The following is an 18,619-nucleotide window of genomic DNA, read 5'->3' on the forward strand; positions in this document are numbered from 1 at the left end:
ACATATGAAACCAAATTTATACAGACGCTAAGACACGTTTGATGTATGAATAAACGTGAAATTGGGTAAGGTATAACTTTGAGATTGTTAAAAAAATTCCAGCTTCTTATGAAGACTATTCGTCGTCGACGTCCCTCTGACCGACAACCTCATGGGCCAGCCCCATTCTTGTCGGCCCGCGGCGGCTGCGTGAGTCCTTAACCTTCCCGTTTCGGTGTGGAATGTGAAAACGTTTTAAATAGTTTCATTCTGTTACCTCCCACTCGTTCCTGTCTCGTGAATGTAATCAATTAAATGTTGTATTTAGATAAACTGTAAAATTTTTACCTCTTTAACATGTGTTTAATAGTTATGTGTGTAATGAGTTCAAGTGAAATATTTTTGTTGTTAGAGAACTTGTTTTGGTTAATTTAAAATAATTTTAAAACGTGCTTAGGCTTAGTTTCAGTGTTATAGTAATTTATGTGTTATTTAAAATAGCAAATTACTTTTTTTGAATTACTTCAGCATGTTTTGATTAGTTATTCATAGTACCTAGTTATTTTTTGTATCCTTATTATTAAGTATAAAAATGAATATGTTTTAAATGTTATATTTTAATTTTTTCTTACTTCATGAGCTTTAAGCTTGTTGATTTTCAGGGAGAAATATGAAAATACATTTTCAACGACGACTCAACCTAAATTGATTGTCAACTGATTGAATACTTGAGTTCAGACTGGTTGGGTTGTCGTCGAACATTATTAATTGACAGCATGTGACAAAGTGGCTTTGAGAGTCTCTTTGATATGCCAATAGAAGTTGCCTACGGACTTAACAAATATTTCATAAGCTACACCAATACCGTATCTAAACTCATTACAAAATGTATTAATACATAAACAGTAATATACAATTTAATAATAAGTGGGCCGTATTTCAGAAGTGTGCGCCAGCTGTTCCGTAGAGGTAGAGACGGAAGCTGAGGCGGGCGGCACGCGGTCCGGCAGCTCGGGCTCGCCGTCGTGGTGCGAGGGCGACGCGGGCGACGAGCGCGGCTACGGCTCCGGGGACTCGCTCGCCGAGGACACCGCCCTGCTAGGCGACGCCGTCCAGACGGCTCACCAGCCGCGCTTACTCAGGCCACAAAGAAGAGACGTCGCCGTCGATCTCCATCTTCTTCGCCCTGACGTATGAGAGACGCTTTACGATTACCGGACTAAAGTATGAGAAAACACTAAGTGCTCCTCATTCTTAAAACTCGCACAAACAGCAATTCACTCAGTTAATTTTAGTTAGGTGCTTCTAGTTAATAAAGATAGATATTGAAAGTGTTGTCCCTGGTTAATTTTTATAATTTTTATAATTCGAGTCTCATGAAGTGCGTTTATTATAAATAAAAATTGTGCAACGACAAAGTATTACAATAATTTTAAGTATAGATAATCAATTTTGTTAAGTGATGCCTGTACTTATAAAAATGTATATAATACTTACCACTATACGATACGTATAACCTAATAAGAGTATATTTAGTTTTTAATTAAGGTCCTACTAGAACCTATTTATCGCAATACTTACGCTTACTTAATTATTTTTAAGATAGATTTGAAGTTTCAATAAAATATTTTAATTAATTAGTTTTTTTCAATATAGTTATATAGGCAAGTAAATCGGCAATAATTTTATTAATGCTTTTCTGGCCTAAAACAGAGACAGTTGAAGGCTAAACGCACAGAAATAAAAGGTTTACAAACAAATCAAGTGCGCTAATATTTAGTGTCTTTTGTGTGTATACTTAATTTTGTAACAAGTGATTATTCAGGACTTAATTTTTCCTATGTATTCAGTCTTAGAATTGAGCTGTGATATTTATTCTCATTTTAACAGAGCTTAACATAAGTCAAACTTTTAAATTTTAATATTTATCGTTGTCCAATCCCTATTAATGTAGAGTATAAGTTAAGTTATTATTTTTATTTCACATCTAATGTAATATAGTTATAATATTGACAGCAACACGCTTGCGCTTATTTTGAACACAGGCTAAAAATTTGTACCTAAAATATTTTAGAACATTGCATCTACTGGTGCAATCTACGTAACCTGTTATATGAAATGCACCATCCGAATATAGATAAATAGGAATCTAAATGAATTTTAATTTTAATAGAAAGTCGTTAGTATTTACATTTAGATACAAAAATATGTAGTATATTTTCTAAAAAATGCAGATGATCTGTATGGTTCCACTACATAAAGCATTAAGCTATCTCTTTGATATACTCATATCCACCGACAAATTATGTTTGCATTTTCCTTGCAATAAAATAACAACAAAAATATATTATAAATTATTTAAGTATAACAATTTTAGCGCTATAGGTGACTTGAATTCTTGAATGTGCACTACTTATTTCAAATTAAACACCATTTGATGACCTATTAATTAATGTGTGTTAAATACTAAAACAGATTGTGTAGTCACAATCATGGGACCAAATTTATCTAATTCCTGTACCAAGATAACGAAATATTTGTTTGTTATTTAAAATCTTTTATCCTATTTTATAATTTGGATACTTAAAGTCTAATTATGGTTTCATCAAAAAAACTATGAACGCACTGATCTTGCGGTGGGATCTAGTACTATTTGCAACATTCTAGAAGTAAAATATATTTAGATAACTTCATTAATATTATTTTTTTACACATAAAATTAATGTTGTTATTTTATTGCAGAAAATAAACAGATTCGGAAAATTCCTATTCTTGAACCAATTTTACAGTTTTTGGACACATTTCTTAATATAAGCAGGGTAAATATTTGCCTGACATTTCAATAAATGTAAGGGTATGTTTGTATAAGTCTTAATATAGAGCGCATTGTTGCGGAACTAGATGTACCTACGTTTGTGTGGAATAGAACAATATGGAATGTAGGTAAGGCTTTTGCCTTATTCTGCTATATAAGTGCTACTTTGGGACCTAGCTCTGCCTATATTATTATTTTATTATTGAGAACAGATAATATAAAAAATAAACATTATAGAATTATAGTAGTACATATTTATAAATCTTAGTGTTACTGGTTGTAGCGGTTTACCACCGGTTTACCTTACTTGCATCCGCTGTATACTATCCATGCACAAATTTTTAATTTAAAAATTAATTACTTTCCTTCTCAACATTTGTAAATAAAGGGCATTGAAACTTTCTGGCATATCAACCCGGCCGCCATTTTGATTTTTTTTCAAAATCGCGGCGCACGATTAAAGTTGTATGCATGGATAGAGGATACATAGACAAACAAAAAATGTCTAATATCATAGTACCCTAAAGCGTCACATTACCGAGATATTTGGAGGTAAATATTCACTTATGAGTACAACGACAAACACTAAAAATTGACTTATTACGTGTCTATATGCATAATATTATCTCCAAATAATCACTCCCAGGTAGATTATTATTAATTAACAGTTTATTGGAAGAAAGTAGGTACATTCATTACATAAAAACATACATACATTACATAAAAATGTAAGTAATGTAATGAATACCTAATTTCTTCCTGTAATAATAATAATCTACCTGGGAGTGATTATTTGGAGATAATATTATGCATATAGACACGTAATAAGTCTATTTTTAGTGTTTGTCGTTGTACTCATAAGTGAATATTTACCTCCAAATATCTCGGTAATGTGACGCTTTAGGGTACTATGTTATGTGACATTTTTTGTTCGTCTATGTGTCCTCTATCCATACATACCACTTTAATCATGCGCCGCGATTTTGAAAAAAAATCAAAATGGCGGCAGGTCGATATGCCAGCGTCCATACAAAAAGTTTCAAACCCCTTTTATAACCCAATAAAACGTAGTATTATTTGTTTTGTTACATTTTGCTCCCTAAACTAGAAGTATTAGACCGGGAGATACTGACACAAAATTTCGAGTCATTTGTAACAGGATTGCGGTTCTACAGGGGTCTTAGTACGCAAGGACAAAAAGAAAAACGATGGTGTGAACACTGGTACCGGCGGCTTAGTCGCGTGGGCGTTAGTCGAACTCGTCGTAAAAATAGCGAAAGTCAAACGATTTGTAACACAAAAATTTTAGAATTTACCGATAGCCCATAAAAAAGAAGTAGGCGGTAGTGTCATGCCATACTTTTCCGGTGTGCCTTACAGCCCGCCATACCGACGCAAATGTGTTGATTTAAAAAAAAACAATTCAACCATTTGTACCAGGCTAACTTTTGCACAGGTAACCATAGTCGTGTAGCCATTTACGAAAATCACCATACCATACTTTTCGGACGATTCCAAATGGTCGCCATACCGCTGAAAATCAGCAAAAATTTTTTTTTTCGCCAAACTTTTTGTACCAGTATTGCATTTGGATTTTTGGAGAGTATTTGATAAAATGTGACCATTATTATATTTGCCATACTTCTAGTAGGGGGAAAAAGTGCTGCCATACTTCATAAATAAATTTATTATTAATTTATAGAAGTGAACTTCTATAAATTAATTTCTACCACCTAGATCTGTGAAATTTTGTATTTATATTTGTTGAACCTCAAACTTATAGGAAAGATTAATGCCATACTGTTACAAATCGTTCAAAATACGAATAAAATCATACAATAAAAAAAAAATCTTATACACATTCGCCACCTCGCACAGGTAGGTATGGCATTATCACACTTCTATTTATAATCATTCAGGAGTTGTTGAAAAAAAAATTTAGGGTGTTACAAATGGTTCGGCGAAAAAAAAATTTGCAGATTTTCGGCGGTATGGCGACCATTTGGAATCGTCCGAAAAGTATGGCATGGCGATTTTCGTAAATGGCTGCACGACGATGGTTACCTGTGCAAAAGTAAGCCTGGTACAAATGGTTGAATTGTTTTTTTTAAATCAACACATTCGCGTCGGTATGGTGGGCTGTAAGTCACACCGGAAAAGTATGGCATGACACTACCGCCTATAGTACGACATAAAAGAGATGAAATTAATTATTTTGGAACTAATTCGTTTTTCATTACCTGGCAACCCTGAATTGGCAATGTAGCTGTCAAGTTGAATAAAAATTTGTTGTTTTTTTCGTGAAGAGGAGAATTATTGAGATAAAATTGTTATTTAGAACAAGAAATTTAAATAAAAAAGGAGACATCATGAAAAAGGTTAAACGTAGCGGTGTCCGTGATGTGGTGTATAAAGTTTTTATTCGGTGTTTGTCCGAATTTCAAGCTGGAAATTTATTGACTGATTTGGAAAACGTTTACAAACGTACAGCAGAATATACCGGTGAGATTCCATTAATTTTTGCTCAGTACTACGTAAAATAGAATATTCCATTAGTAACGAGTGTTTAATGTATGTATGTATGGCGATTATTACGTTTTCGCAATTTAATTTGAGGTTATTTGTATGTAAACAAAAACTAGTTTTTATAGTGCGACCAGCACAATTTGAGTCAAGAAGTTATATCCAATCCAACCAGCCTCAAATAAAGTACCTAGTTTAGATTTTACTACATAGTATAGTGATAACTGTTTTCATACAGCTATCTATCTATTAATCAATCAAACCATGAGAAAAAAAATCATATTTACTGTATCATATTTACAGATACTGAAGATGCCCCGTACCCTCTTGCCAGTACTTCGAAACAGAGTGATGATCAGTCCTTTGAAGGAGTAGAATATTTAGATTTTGATGAATTATATTAATGTACAAAATTTATCTACAAAAAAAATAAAAATATGTGGTTTTCAAATCGCCTTGTTTTTTTCTACCCGACGGACCCAGAAAGAGGGTAATGTGTTTGAGCTGCATGTATGCTTGTTTGTTTGTATGTTTGATTCTATGTGCGCCTCTGCAGTCTAAACACTTGACCGATTTTTATAAAATAACTAATTCCAAATACATTTAAGTAAAATTTGACCTAGGTAGGTCAATTAAAATACTAATGTATTTTTGTCTTAAATTACACTATTGCTACAATGAAAGAATTATAACGGTTTAAATCGCGGTATTTATTTTAGATTATATTATATAGATTTTTGGATTTTTATTCTATAGTATCAAGATCGCTTGCGTCGCAGTATCAGTGTTGCTATATGAGCGACGGTGGCGCCCTCATTTATTTTCATCTCTTTTGTGTCGCACTGTACTTTGTGTTACAAATCGTTTGACTTCGCTATTTTTCCGATGAGTTCGACTAACGCCCACGCGACTAAGCCGCCGGTACCAGCGTTCACACCATCGTTTTTCTTTTTGTCATTGCGTACTAAGACCCCTGTAGAACCGCCATCCTGTTACAAATGACTCGAAATTTTGTGTCAGTATCTCCCGGTCTATATATTTTACGTCTTGCTCTGTGCTAGAATAATTAAGACCTTCATAATAGTGAGCGCCGGCCGGCGGGTGGCGTAGCATGGCGTCACTCCATAGGTAGAGCCCAAAGTTCAAAAGGCGCCCTTTGAGTCATTCGATCTTGTTCAATGAAACGTGAATGAAACGAAAAGGTGTTATTCACAGAGCAACTAACACGAACTTCTTTTATATATTGTGTGAACTTGGTGTAAACAGTGGTTTGCGAAGACTGTCGCATACGAATGTTTCATTGTATTTAGGTGGTATTTAGTATTGTATTGAAAGTTTCATGTGGTTTCAAGTGTGGTTTCATTCATACGAATGTTAGGAATAGAATACACAATTGTGTAAATCACCAGTTCATGCTCGTGCAATGTCTTCACTCTTCTTCTTTTTCTTTAGTGGCAACTGTATCGACTTTATGTCAATTGTCTCCTCAAATTGACAAATGTCAATGACAGTATGACACACGTCTAGACTCTAGTGTGAAACTGCTGATTTCGTAATTCGTACTCGATTTATGCATTTTTAAATAAATAACAAGTTGTTTTGTGTTAAATATTCGATTTCGAATAATATATTCATTGATAAATAAATATTAATAAACTTATGAGTACAAAAAATTTATTCCCAAAACAAATAGTTAATAAAAATGTCAACTAATAAAAAGTAAGTCTGAAACAGTTTTGTAAATAAGAGTTGATTAGGTGAATTATTCTCAAATTTCATAATAAATATTATTATCTTAATTTATAGATACGGATTGATACTACCAGAAGTCTCAAAAGTGCAACCTACATTTAAAGCCTCACATAATGTCTTCGGAAATGATTCCGATTCTGAAGAGGATACTAAAAAGAAGCCTATTCTATTACGACCAAGTGACAATATCAAACGACAGGTGATATTGTATTAATGAAAATACCTATTTTCAATATATTAATGAAACTTTAGGCAATACAAATTTACAACTCGTTAACTGTTACGATTTTACAACTAGGAACAATCAAATTTACTTCAACACAATAAGATATATTTTAGTCCTTATTAACTCATTACTTTTGGCACTCAATTGTGTTACTATGAAAAGTATCTTGAAGTACGGTAGGTACTTCAAGATACTTTTGTATCAAATTTAAACTTTGAATTTATTAATGACATATTTATCTTTTGATGATTCCAGACTAGAATAGCACAGGAAAAAGCAATTCTTGAAGATCCCACAGTTTACCAATATGATGAGATCTATGATTCCATGGTCACACAAAAGGAAAGTAAAAATGCAAAAACTAAAGAGGAGAAAAAACCTAAATATATTGAGAATTTATTAAAAACAGCAAACAAAAGAAAACTAGAAAATGAGCGTAGAGTTGAAAGACAGGTAGGTAATTGATGTTTAATAGTTTTCATTAATTTGTTATTTGGGTATAACCGCGAAAAATTGTACCGTTACATTCATGACATCATAACAAACGTTACATACATGACTGAATGTTACTTACATGACCATTATAAAGCTTAGTACATATATCAGTTATCTTTTCTTCCTAGCATTAAAAAGTTAACGTCGACACGGTGTCTTACACTCACACGACAGGAAAAAATGGAGATATAGGTAGGTAAAACCAATTCATATCATAAAATAATGAATTAAAACAAAAAGATGCATAAATCAAAATTGTATTGAAAAAAATTGATATTTTTTCCGCTTTTTATTCCTTTCTGCATTTTTCGTTTGTAGTTCTTTATATTTCTCGGGATTTTGACCTTGTAACTTCTCTCGATATTTTTTTGCCTTTCGGCATTCGTCAACGCCATCTGTAATTTGATTTTCTCATTTGAAAAAATAATTAATAAAAAAAATTAAAAAAAACCCGACTGACACTGCAAATTAACTCTACCCATTCTATACATCTTATATAGCCACTGCGTGTTATCAATTTGCAGTGTCAGTTTTTTATTTTTTTTATTAATTATTTTATTTTATTCTTTTTTTTGTACAATCAGGTAAAACATATTAAGGTAATGGAAAACTATAGATAAAGACCAATCCAATGATATCTTGCACATCAAAATCCGTTCAGCCATTTAGATTTGAAAATATTATCGTCCTTTTTTCGCGCAATTTTTTAATAGACCTATGTGTTCTAAGCCTAACAATATGTCATGACTGTAACGTAACACATTTCGTTACACATCGTTACAATCATGACAAAAAATGCGGGCGACATAACCTTAAATTAAAATTACTACTCGATTGTGAATGCTAAGAACCACGAAGTAGTCTGATTCTTTAGTTTTATAGTAAACCTACGTAAAGATTTATAATAATAAGACAGAATAATATATATACTTACCTCGCAATCGAACACTTTAAATACCCTTTTTTCGAGCGACAAATCTCACATCAATACAAAACACCATTACTCTCAAAGAAAAAATGGCTGCTTTTGTTTTTTAAATTTTGCCAGCGTGCCAAATAGTGTTGCCACTCAATAAAATAAGAGAAGGATTCTGATAATTCTTATAGTATGGCAGTTAGAGACGTTACATACGTGACGTTACACACGTATAAAAAAAGTGGACAGTTTTTTAAATAATAATAAAAAAAAGATTAAGGCCTTGTGCATTAAAAGATTTTTATGTACATGTTGAATAAGAACCGAATAACTTAAATTTTTCATAAAAATGCGAGTCAGTCATACCATTTCGTAGGGGTTATCAGTTTTTGTCACAAGGGTGTTAGGTGGACAAATATTTTTTATATGGACAGAAAAGTGGAGCCAGTAAAAAAAATATAAAATAAAATATTTCTGCAAGAGATAGATTGAGTTTTATGAAATAATCTAAAAGAACACAAGCATACCTTTTATTACATATCTAACAAAACACTCGTTGTCAAAAAACGTTGATGCCATATGAGAAATAAAATGGGAACATTGAAAAAATAATTCATGTACAATTTTTCGCGGTTTTACCCATTTATTTTTTTATTTTATTAATAAGTCCGTTTACGGTGTAGGTATAATATTTAAGTTTTTAATCTATCCATTATAATAACAGATATAGAAATAATCCATCATATTTATTTAAAATTTTAGATTCAAAAGGAGAGAGAAAAGGAGGGAGAGGAGTTTGCTGACAAGGAAGTATTTGTCACATCAGCTTATAAAAAGAAATTAGAAGAATTACGCTTGGAGGAAGAAAAAGAAAAACGCGAAGAGTATTTAGAAAAAATTGGAGACGTAACAAAGCAACAAGATCTAGGTCAATATTTATATAATATTATATTGTTCATGATAAATATTAAATATGTAATATTTGCATAGCTTAAAAATCAGTTTCAGTGAACATTTAGGTCCGTGAATAAAACCTTTCAACCCAGCTATTATGTAAATAGGCATTATGGCCATTCCTTGTAACATCTTATTTTTATTATATTTTCTTTGTGTAAATGATTACAGGAGGATTCTATCGTCATCTATATGAACAGAAATTAGGATCTAAACCTGACAATGAGCCTGATACTAAAGTAGAAGAGAAAGATAGTGTTTTCAAGTCAAATACCAATAAAAATGAGAATTCCGATTTATCAAATAAAAGAAATTATAGAAAGAGGAAATCATCCCATGAATTGAAATCTGAAGGTGAAATTGAGGACTCTGATGATGAAGTAAATCGCAATTGTCTTGACAATAAAAAATCTAAAAAAACGGATGAAAATATTGATGCTGACTCTGACTTTTCTATAGATGAGTCAAGTGATGAAGAATCAAAACCTAAAATTCAGAATATTGAAAAGGAATCTGAAGATACCTTCAAAAAACCGAAAGCAAAAGATGACAAGTCAGATACACCTAAAGCTGTTCCTGAAGATATTTCTATTTTGCCTAAAGAAAAGGAGAAAAAAGAGAAAGAAGTTAAACCTAAAATTGATATATGGAAAAAGCGAACCGTTGGTGAAGTTTTTGAACAAGCTTTACAGAGGTACTATCAAAGAAAATCGGCCAGAGGTTGTTAATTTTTTAAATTAAAGACAATTTAACAAATACATATTCGTTTTATTATTATATAGCTGTTTATAAATAAAATAGTATTCAGTTATAATCTAAAATAAACAGTGTCGTTTACTTAAAAAAATCATAATGCTAAGACATTCAAATGGTTCATATTAAAAAAAGATGAGGCTTACAATATTAACAATGACACTGCTGACTATACTCTTCAGAGTATAAATTAAAGTAAAAATTAACCACCAGGTTATTGTGTATTTTTTCAACTCACAACATAATGAGCCTTGCAGTGAACTGAAAAAAAAAAACATTTTTACCTGTTAAAAAATATGCAATCATATTCAAAGAACTTGTGTCAAAATTTTGGAACGAAGTTCCTTATCAGCGGTACTCTGACTCAGGGTGCTCACACGAAAAATTCTTCGAGCGCTACACACTATCGCAAAGGTGTATTAGCATTCCTTCATTTATCATTTCACTCCTAAATATTGTTTATTTATTTCATTATACCTTCTATAATACTTATTTCAAAACTTAAGGAACTTCGTTCCAATTGGTTGTCCCATATGTGACACCTCAGACTTTTTTTATATAATTATATTTATTATGTATCAGCCCATACCAATAAATTCAGAAACTGGATCATTTTCGCCTTCAGCTCTCATTGTTCCAGTAATGTCTTCATTTTCAACCATTGGAAGTACTAATTGTACAAATTCAGGTGTGTAAGGGGGCGCTATGGCATCAAGAACCTAAAAAATATGTTGTTATATGTAAAGGAACTGTACACTTTTTTGGTGAAAATTGTACATTGAATATGTATAATTATAATAATACTTGGGGCGTGATCTGCCATATATAACGAAGTCAAGAATCAAAATTATAGTTTTTACAATTTTTGTCTGTTTGTCTTTATGTATGTCCGGTTGTCTGGAAGAAATCGCTATTTAGCGATACGGCCGCCGTTTGTTATAATGTATCCTAAGTTAAGTCTCAATTTGTAATTTATCTTGAGCAATAAAGCATAAATAAATAAATATGTTCGGGCCATCTTTGCTACGTCGTAGCCACCCCCTAGGAAGTGACTACCGCACTTTTTGTGTTCAGAAAAACATGCCAATTAAGTGGATATCAGTAGTTCGTACGGCGGAGGTAAGTCCCACGAAAATCGTTATTTGAAGACTTTTTTACAAATGGGTCTCACACTACTTTGTTTATGGTAAATTTATAGAATTTCGATCACTGGAGAACCACTAGTGTACATATTTCCCAGTGTTATTTTTTATATCGATGTTATATTATAACATACTAGCTTTCCGCCCGCGGCTTCGCCCGCGTTTTCGAAGAAAAACCCGTTCCCGTAGGATTTCCGTGATAAAACCTATCCTATGTCCTTTCTCGGGTATCAAAATATCTCAATATTTTGATTTCATGCAAATTGGTTCAGTAGTTAAGGCGTGATTGAGTAACAGACAGACAGACAGAGTTACTTTCGCATTTATAATATTAAAGTATGGATATATTGATACATAAAAAATAGAACTATGTATATCAAAGCAAAGTACTAATCAAACGATTTTCATAGTAAACCACAATATTTCTAAATAACTATATAAAACCTAATTCGACAACATACCTCAGTAATGAAATATCGTATCAGTGAAATGTCAGTATCACCACGTTGCAGGCAATTTTTGATGTATATTAAAACAGGAACTACACAACCTCGACTTAACAAATTCACCATACGATCTAGAAGCATTTTTCGCAGTTCTAACTGAAATTTTAACAGATAACTATATACTGATTCTTCATAACATTAGTAAAATATACATTTCATTTATATTTAAAATAACAAAATCTTAACAGACAGCATACTACACAACATCTATATTTTTTACCTGAACTAAAATTTCCAGGTCTTCTTGTTTAGATTCAAAAAGTTTTATCAACAGTTTTAATAGTCTATGGTGCAGCAATGGATGACAAGAAGCAACTTCGTCAAGTAGGGCGAGATGCACAGGACAATGTTCTGTACACAACTTGAAATATGACGGCTCTGTGACTACACACTCCACCCATACAAGCACACCCATGCCTACAACAGGGAATCTGAAATGAAATGAACTTATAAAATCTGACCTTTTTTTATAAAGTTATAAGTGACTCCTGTAGTCCCCTAAATATACATATATTATACTTCACTTATAAAGTTGACCGCCTCCTCGGTACAGTGGTTGACGCGTGAGCGTAGAACCGAGGGGTCCTGGGTTCGATTCCTGGTGGAGACGAAAAAAAAAAAATGTCTCGGTCTGGCAGGACACAGAAGGCTGATCACCTACTTGTCCCTAAAGAAAAATCGATCAGTGAAACAGATGTATGAATAATGCATCTGCCCCCTACCCCACTACGGGGACACGGGACTTCACTTTTTCACTTATAAAGTTAGACTTACAAAGTTGTTTACCTTATACAATGATATAGAGACGGCAACTCGGCAATAAGCTCGCTAGAGCTCACTGAACTGCTACATACTGCGTGTATTTTTTCAATAGCTTGAAGGGTTGGCTTTAATTCATCCTTTATTGGTTTCCCAGGGGTTGCCCCTTCACAAACACTTGCGGAATAAGCAAGCAGATATATGTACTTGGACTTATGTTCTGGATTGAGTTTGCTCCCCAATTTGAATAGAGAATCCACAAGTAATTCTGTAGAACCAACATTATTTCAATTATGTATTTTTAGTTATTTGCTGATTGCACTCAATTATGGATAAATCTTATTTAAGATTGACGTGATAATCATTCGTATTTTGTAGTAAACAGCATACACATTACATTTACTAACGAAAGTAAGGTTTGGTGCATGCAGTGCAGTCCCCATTATCATACGATATATCGTTCTCAAGGCAGTTAGGTGGGAAAGGAGAATTAAGGATCATTCCCAAATAATATAATAATGATAATTTTTGAAATAAATATAAATTCATATTTACATTTTTTAACTTAAAAAAATGTGTAGTAGTCAGTCTAGTGTATTAGTAGTAGTGTACTGCATTATTCAACAATAAATAAATAAATAAATAAATATTATGGGACATTATTACACAAATCGACCTAGTCCCACAGTAAGCTCAATTAAGGCTTGTGTTGTGGGTACTAGGCGACGATAAATATAAATATAATATTTAATAAATACATATATAGATAATAACACCCAGACCCAAGAACAAATAATTGAGTTCATCACACAAATATTTGCCCTGACCGGGGATCGAACCCGGGACCGTCGGCTCAGTAGGCAGTTACTTGACCACTGCGCCAACCGCGTCGCCAACAATGTTCATATACAGCAAAAACAATACCTAAAAACTGTGGTATTCTTAGCAAGTGTACCGGTGGCGGTTCAGACTGTGTGTACGCTCTGAACAGCACGGATATATCGGCCGGGTTCAATGCCCCTCGAGACAACATGGCCGCCAGCGCGGTTCGCGCGCCGCGCCACGACTCTCCCGCCGTCAGCGCTAACGTTATAGGCGTGACGTCGTGACCACTGCAAACATAATCATAACAACAGATATTTGAATCCGCCATCCATCACAACCTTGCCTGATATCTATACCGATAATAAATTGGATTGGATAATTATTGTCTGTTTCTAATATTAAAATAACCACTTTTACTTAAGTGCATGTGGGCACAGTACACATGTCAAAATAGAATTTTTACAATTTTTGTCTATCTAATTGTTCTGGCTAATATCTGAAACGGCTTAATTGTGAAAGAAAGAAACATTAACTGTGTACCTTTGCTGGGCACATTTTGTTATTTCTTGACTCAATCTCTTCATGATGGCTCCACCTCTAGGTTCTTGGGCCAAAATATGAACTATAACTTGGCTATACACATAAGTATGTGCACCATGACATACCATTTTCTGAAATAACATTACATAGTAAATTATAATTATTTTATTGTAAATAGTACATAGATTGTATGTCTTTTCACTGTTTTACTTCCCCATTATTCCAAAAACTTAATCCTTATAAAGAACCAGGGGTAATAAAAGCCCTCTATTCACATAATATCATCTAAATCAACGAGGAACTTACAGCACATTCATTTACACTATTTTGCCAATCATCTGAGCTTTGCAAAAATCCAACAATTGAAGATTTCAAGACTCTAGAAAACACTTCAATCTGCTGAGCTGCAGTTGAAATACTAGTAATTTCACCTTGAAAGCCTGCATCTGATATAAGCTGGAAAAAAAATTACATTTTTTTATAGTGTGGTAAAGATGCAACAAAAATGTTAATTAAAAAAAAGACAAATAATATATTGCATATTAGTAACATACATCTTACATAAATAAAATAGTATTTTTACCTTAATTGTAAAATTTAACATGAGACAATCAGGATAGTCCTCAGCTAATCTGTAAATCAAAGATCTCCAAGTAGGATGTTCTATCATTTCTGTGAGCCAAGCAGGTGTCTAAAACATAAAAGAATATTACTATTGTTTGGTCTCCTATTATACAGTTTTATATGAACACCCAATGGAGTGAACTAGCATACTCTTTTTAGTCATTAAATCATAATCTATGTTGTAATTACTGAATATATATTTTTCAGTGAGCTAGACAAAATCATAATTTATTTTTAAAAACCAAAAATTAGTGTCCGACCGAAACTGGTTTCCAGGCCGAAACCGAAACCGAAACCGAATGTTCGGCCGTGGCTTCAGTTTCGGCCGAAACCGAAACCGAAACCGAAACTCACGTGGTCAAGTATGAAATTTCTAAAAATACTGAACTTTGGTGCATTTTACCTATTATTTTGCCTTAATTAGGGCGTGAAATGAAAACACAGTATATTAAATTTGTTGTAATAATTTATTTAATGTATAATAAAAAAATATTATTTTTAAAATATTAATAATAACAATTTTAATTTTTATTATTTTTTCAAATTAAGTTCTCAGTAAAATCAGTCATCTAAATCAAATCAGTAATTGTTAGTGTTACTTTAAATACTAAGTTTTGGTATTTTGAGATCTTTCTCTTTATTAAAGAGTCTTTAATGCTTTGGATTGGTATTTGTACTTAGAAGAATAATCAGTCTCTTTTAGGTACCTCTTATATAAAAATAATAATTATTAATTACTATTACACCCAGTTCCAATCTCAACATAGATAATCAAAAATTGTTTCCACCAGCGTGGGTCAACCAACGCTTTGACAGCGTCCGTCAATGCGTTGCCGAGGAAAACGAAGTTAGGCGAGCGTGAACGTGTGTGAGCTAAGTTCACTGAACTTGCGAAATAAGATTCGGTTTCGGCAAAAGTTTCGGCCGATTTTGGCCGAAACCGAAACTGCGGCCGAAACTTGATTTTTGGCCGAAACTCGGCCGAAACCGAAACCGAAACCGAAAGTTCGGTCGGACACTACCAAAAATACTCATACAAATATAAACTTACTTCTCCTTCCTCCGTAAATATAGTATCAGCTTTTTTGGGGTCAAAGGTTTTAATAATCATTTCCTTCAAATGGTTTTCCACCATTGCTTGAACTTCAGTTACTTTTACCCCTAAAATTATATGGAAAATAAGATGAAATTGTAAAAAAACACACTTTAATTAATCAATTGACATTTACATAATATAATTTTTTTTTTATATCTACTTAGATTAATAAATGGCAATAATGTCTAATAGGTAAGAAATATTTCCTAATAACTCAGGCCCCGGAATCACAGACACAATAGAAAACCTATTGTGTCGTGGACCGATCGGGCCGTTCGGGGCTCAATGGGTTAGTAAAATATTTCAAAATAGGTATATTGTCTATATTGCTTTGAATTTGTTTACATACCAGCAAGAATTAACCATTCTGCTAACAAATTTGCCATTTGAGCTACTGCACTGTAGTTGATTGATAGTTGTTCAATAACTTGTTCAGGATTTCCACCTGCTTGGAAATATCTTTTTAATTGGCCAAATATACCAGGTTCCATTATATAATCAGAAGTTTTGAACTTCTCAAGACATTCTTGTAATACTTCTTCGGGGTTATCGATAACGTCTTCAGCATTGTCATCCTTTAAATACAAGTGTTTGTTAAATAAGAAGTCATAAGACACAAAAAAAAATGAAAAATGTAAATAGTGTAACCAACATCATACTGCGCGTTTGGCGCTTCCCAGGATGGTTCTTCTTCATATTGGGTAGGCATTTTCGCATTTATGTTTGATGATGTTGTAGTTACTAATTTTTTTAGTTATAATAAAATAACAAACATTATGCCGATGACAATAATAGCCGGTGTTTAATATATTGCATTGAATACGTTTTGAATAAAAAACTAATTAAAAATAACCAATTTACACTAATTCATGGATAGTTATTTTTCTTGTACAAACTGGATCATAGAAAAATATAAAACAACACAAGAGAATCGTAAAGAACACTTCACAAATCACAACACATCTCAAATCCCATAATCGTCATTTGACAAGACAATTGTTGCCACTTATGAAAAAGAAAAAAAAAAGTTCAGGTTTTGTGTCAGCTATTTAAAAACAAAAATTGTGTTGTGTGAAGTAATTATTATAAAGTATTTTGCAAACTTCAAAGTAATTTGCTTCGTTCTTCATCAAAACTCGTAGTTACAGAAATTGTAGACGGGCAACTCGTGTCCATCGACAACCTGCCAAATTTATTTTCCACAGATTTCCCGGTTCAAAAATCACGGTTGAGAATCATCTCAACCGTGATTTTTCCTCAGCACAGAGTACGCTTATCATGAAAAACTTGACATTGGCAGAATCCGCCTTCACTTTTTTTTATGCTATTGCATAGATCGCAGGCCTCCGGGGCCGGGGACCTGTGGCGGGGACCGATCGAATCCAGAAATTTAGTAACGAAAAACCTCACGCTCCCCACTCCGACGGGCGTGGAGGTGTGGCTTGAAGGCATAGCATGCAATAGCTTTAAGACCGCGGCAGTCCCCGAGTACCACACGTCTTTTTTTTTAATAATTTATTCATAACCAAATCCGCCCTCACTGGGATCGGGAATTCGGGAGTTGCCATTTGAAAAAAAGAAGAAGACGGAGAAATACTACTTAAACTATGAAGTACTTTTCATAGTTTGCTCCGAGCTCCGAGGCTCCGAGAGCGTTTTCACATTATCCGATCCGATATCGGATATCGGAAGCCGATAGCCGATATCCGATATCGGAGGGAAGTAAAATGTATGAAATATGTACCTGTCTTTCACATTATCCGGTCCGATATCGGATATCGGAGCCGACACCGATATTCCGAGTGGCCATCGGACGATAATGTTCAGTGTTGCCAACTCAATTTTCGAAAAGGCAGTATACCAACAGCAAAAAAGCACTAGTTTGTGTATTTTCAGTCTTATAGGGCGCTCAATCTTTAAAAAAATTCTTTGCTTTTAACCTAAAACCCTTTCTATTAAAAGAAACCTTTTTTTATTAAGAAAACACACATTTAAGTATTTATAGGCATTTAAAATACGATTTATACGGCAGGTATTTTTAATAGCCGTATTAAAATATACGGCAATTTTCTGAACTGAAGTAAACAAAAATATATTGCGTTCTTAAATTCAAATAACTATCTTCGAAAACATTAGTGTCTATCATCTTTATTTTATCAAATTCTGCCTCGCTCCTCCTCCTACTCGGATGTTGGTTGTGCTGTTTATTGTATTGTTGTCATTGAGTGCTTTGTTTTTAACCGACTTCAAAAAAAGGAGGAGATTTCACACCGATTTTATTTTTATTTTGAATTTACAACAAAGAATACAAAGTTTGAAAACTCTTAATTCTAAAATAATTGCTTATGACAATAAAATAATTTATATATCTTTACTTACAGGAAATTACAACAATCATATTACAAATATATTTGAACGAGTGACAATATTATTTTAGGATATTACAGTGTAATAAGAAAAAGAAAAGAAAATGTGAACAAAGATTGTATCACTTAATAAATTTATCATAGGTACTACATGAACTTTTATAAATGTATGTAGTGAAAAAATGACTAAATGACTAGGTACGTCTTGCTAAAAATACATTTAATAGATTTTGAAAGGTATTTACTAATATGTATTACTAAAACTATTACCTAATACTAGGTTGTAGTAGGTATTGATATAAATTTATTTAATTTATAATGTGTTAATATAAGTATATTATGTTATAC

General features: G+C 32.9%; 3 protein-coding genes across 6 annotated transcripts in view; 2 read left to right on the forward strand and 1 right to left on the reverse strand.

The window, feature by feature from the left end:
• KCNQ (KCNQ potassium channel) overlaps positions 1–1,331 on the forward strand; it is a 34,570-nt gene extending 33,239 nt beyond the window's left edge. The window contains exon 15 of one of the 2 annotated variants that reach the window (XM_090102791.1): positions 923–1,331. In XM_090102791.1, the coding sequence (XP_089958917.1) occupies positions 923–1,176 (254 nt within the window). In that variant the 3' untranslated portion in view covers positions 1,177–1,331. Of the gene's footprint in view, positions 1–102; positions 203–922 lie in introns of those variants that run through there. The other variant, XM_090102792.1, reaches the window with a different exon arrangement.
• A 5,492-nt stretch (positions 1,332–6,823) lies between these two features.
• LOC149907748 (nuclear speckle splicing regulatory protein 1) lies at positions 6,824–10,675 on the forward strand. 3 transcript variants are annotated; one of them, XM_090102795.1, is made up of 6 exons: positions 6,824–6,838; positions 7,011–7,036; positions 7,124–7,268; positions 7,551–7,748; positions 9,469–9,634; positions 9,832–10,675. In XM_090102795.1, exons 1-6 carry the CDS (start codon positions 6,830–6,832, stop codon positions 10,386–10,388), a joined length of 1,101 nt encoding a protein of 366 aa, XP_089958921.1. In that variant the 5' UTR covers positions 6,824–6,829; the 3' UTR covers positions 10,389–10,675. The 3 variants fall into 3 exon arrangements, with proteins under 3 accessions (XP_089958921.1, XP_089958923.1, XP_089958922.1); XM_090102797.1 differs by lacking the exon at positions 6,824–6,838 and adding an exon at positions 6,874–6,910; XM_090102796.1 differs by lacking the exon at positions 6,824–6,838 and having other exon boundaries at positions 6,908–7,036.
• Positions 10,408–16,873, reverse strand: TH1 (negative elongation factor complex member TH1). The gene is made up of 12 exons (XM_090102794.1): positions 16,558–16,873; positions 16,255–16,480; positions 15,861–15,970; positions 14,769–14,876; positions 14,492–14,641; positions 14,186–14,316; positions 13,745–13,932; positions 12,848–13,088; positions 12,282–12,492; positions 12,017–12,157; positions 11,003–11,132; positions 10,408–10,674 (listed from the first exon to the last, which is right to left on the reverse strand). The coding sequence occupies exons 1-12, from the start codon at positions 16,612–16,614 to the stop codon at positions 10,643–10,645; spliced, it is 1,725 nt and encodes a 574-aa protein (XP_089958920.1). The 5' UTR covers positions 16,615–16,873; the 3' UTR covers positions 10,408–10,642.
• Between the last annotated feature and the right edge of the window lie 1,746 nt (positions 16,874–18,619).

Source organism: Colias eurytheme, chromosome 6 (assembly GCF_061535395.1).
Source record: "Colias eurytheme isolate Ceu_HAF_F1 chromosome 6, ilColEury1 Martin Lab GWU primary, whole genome shotgun sequence".
In the NCBI taxonomy this organism is placed as follows: domain Eukaryota; kingdom Metazoa; phylum Arthropoda; class Insecta; order Lepidoptera; family Pieridae; genus Colias; species Colias eurytheme.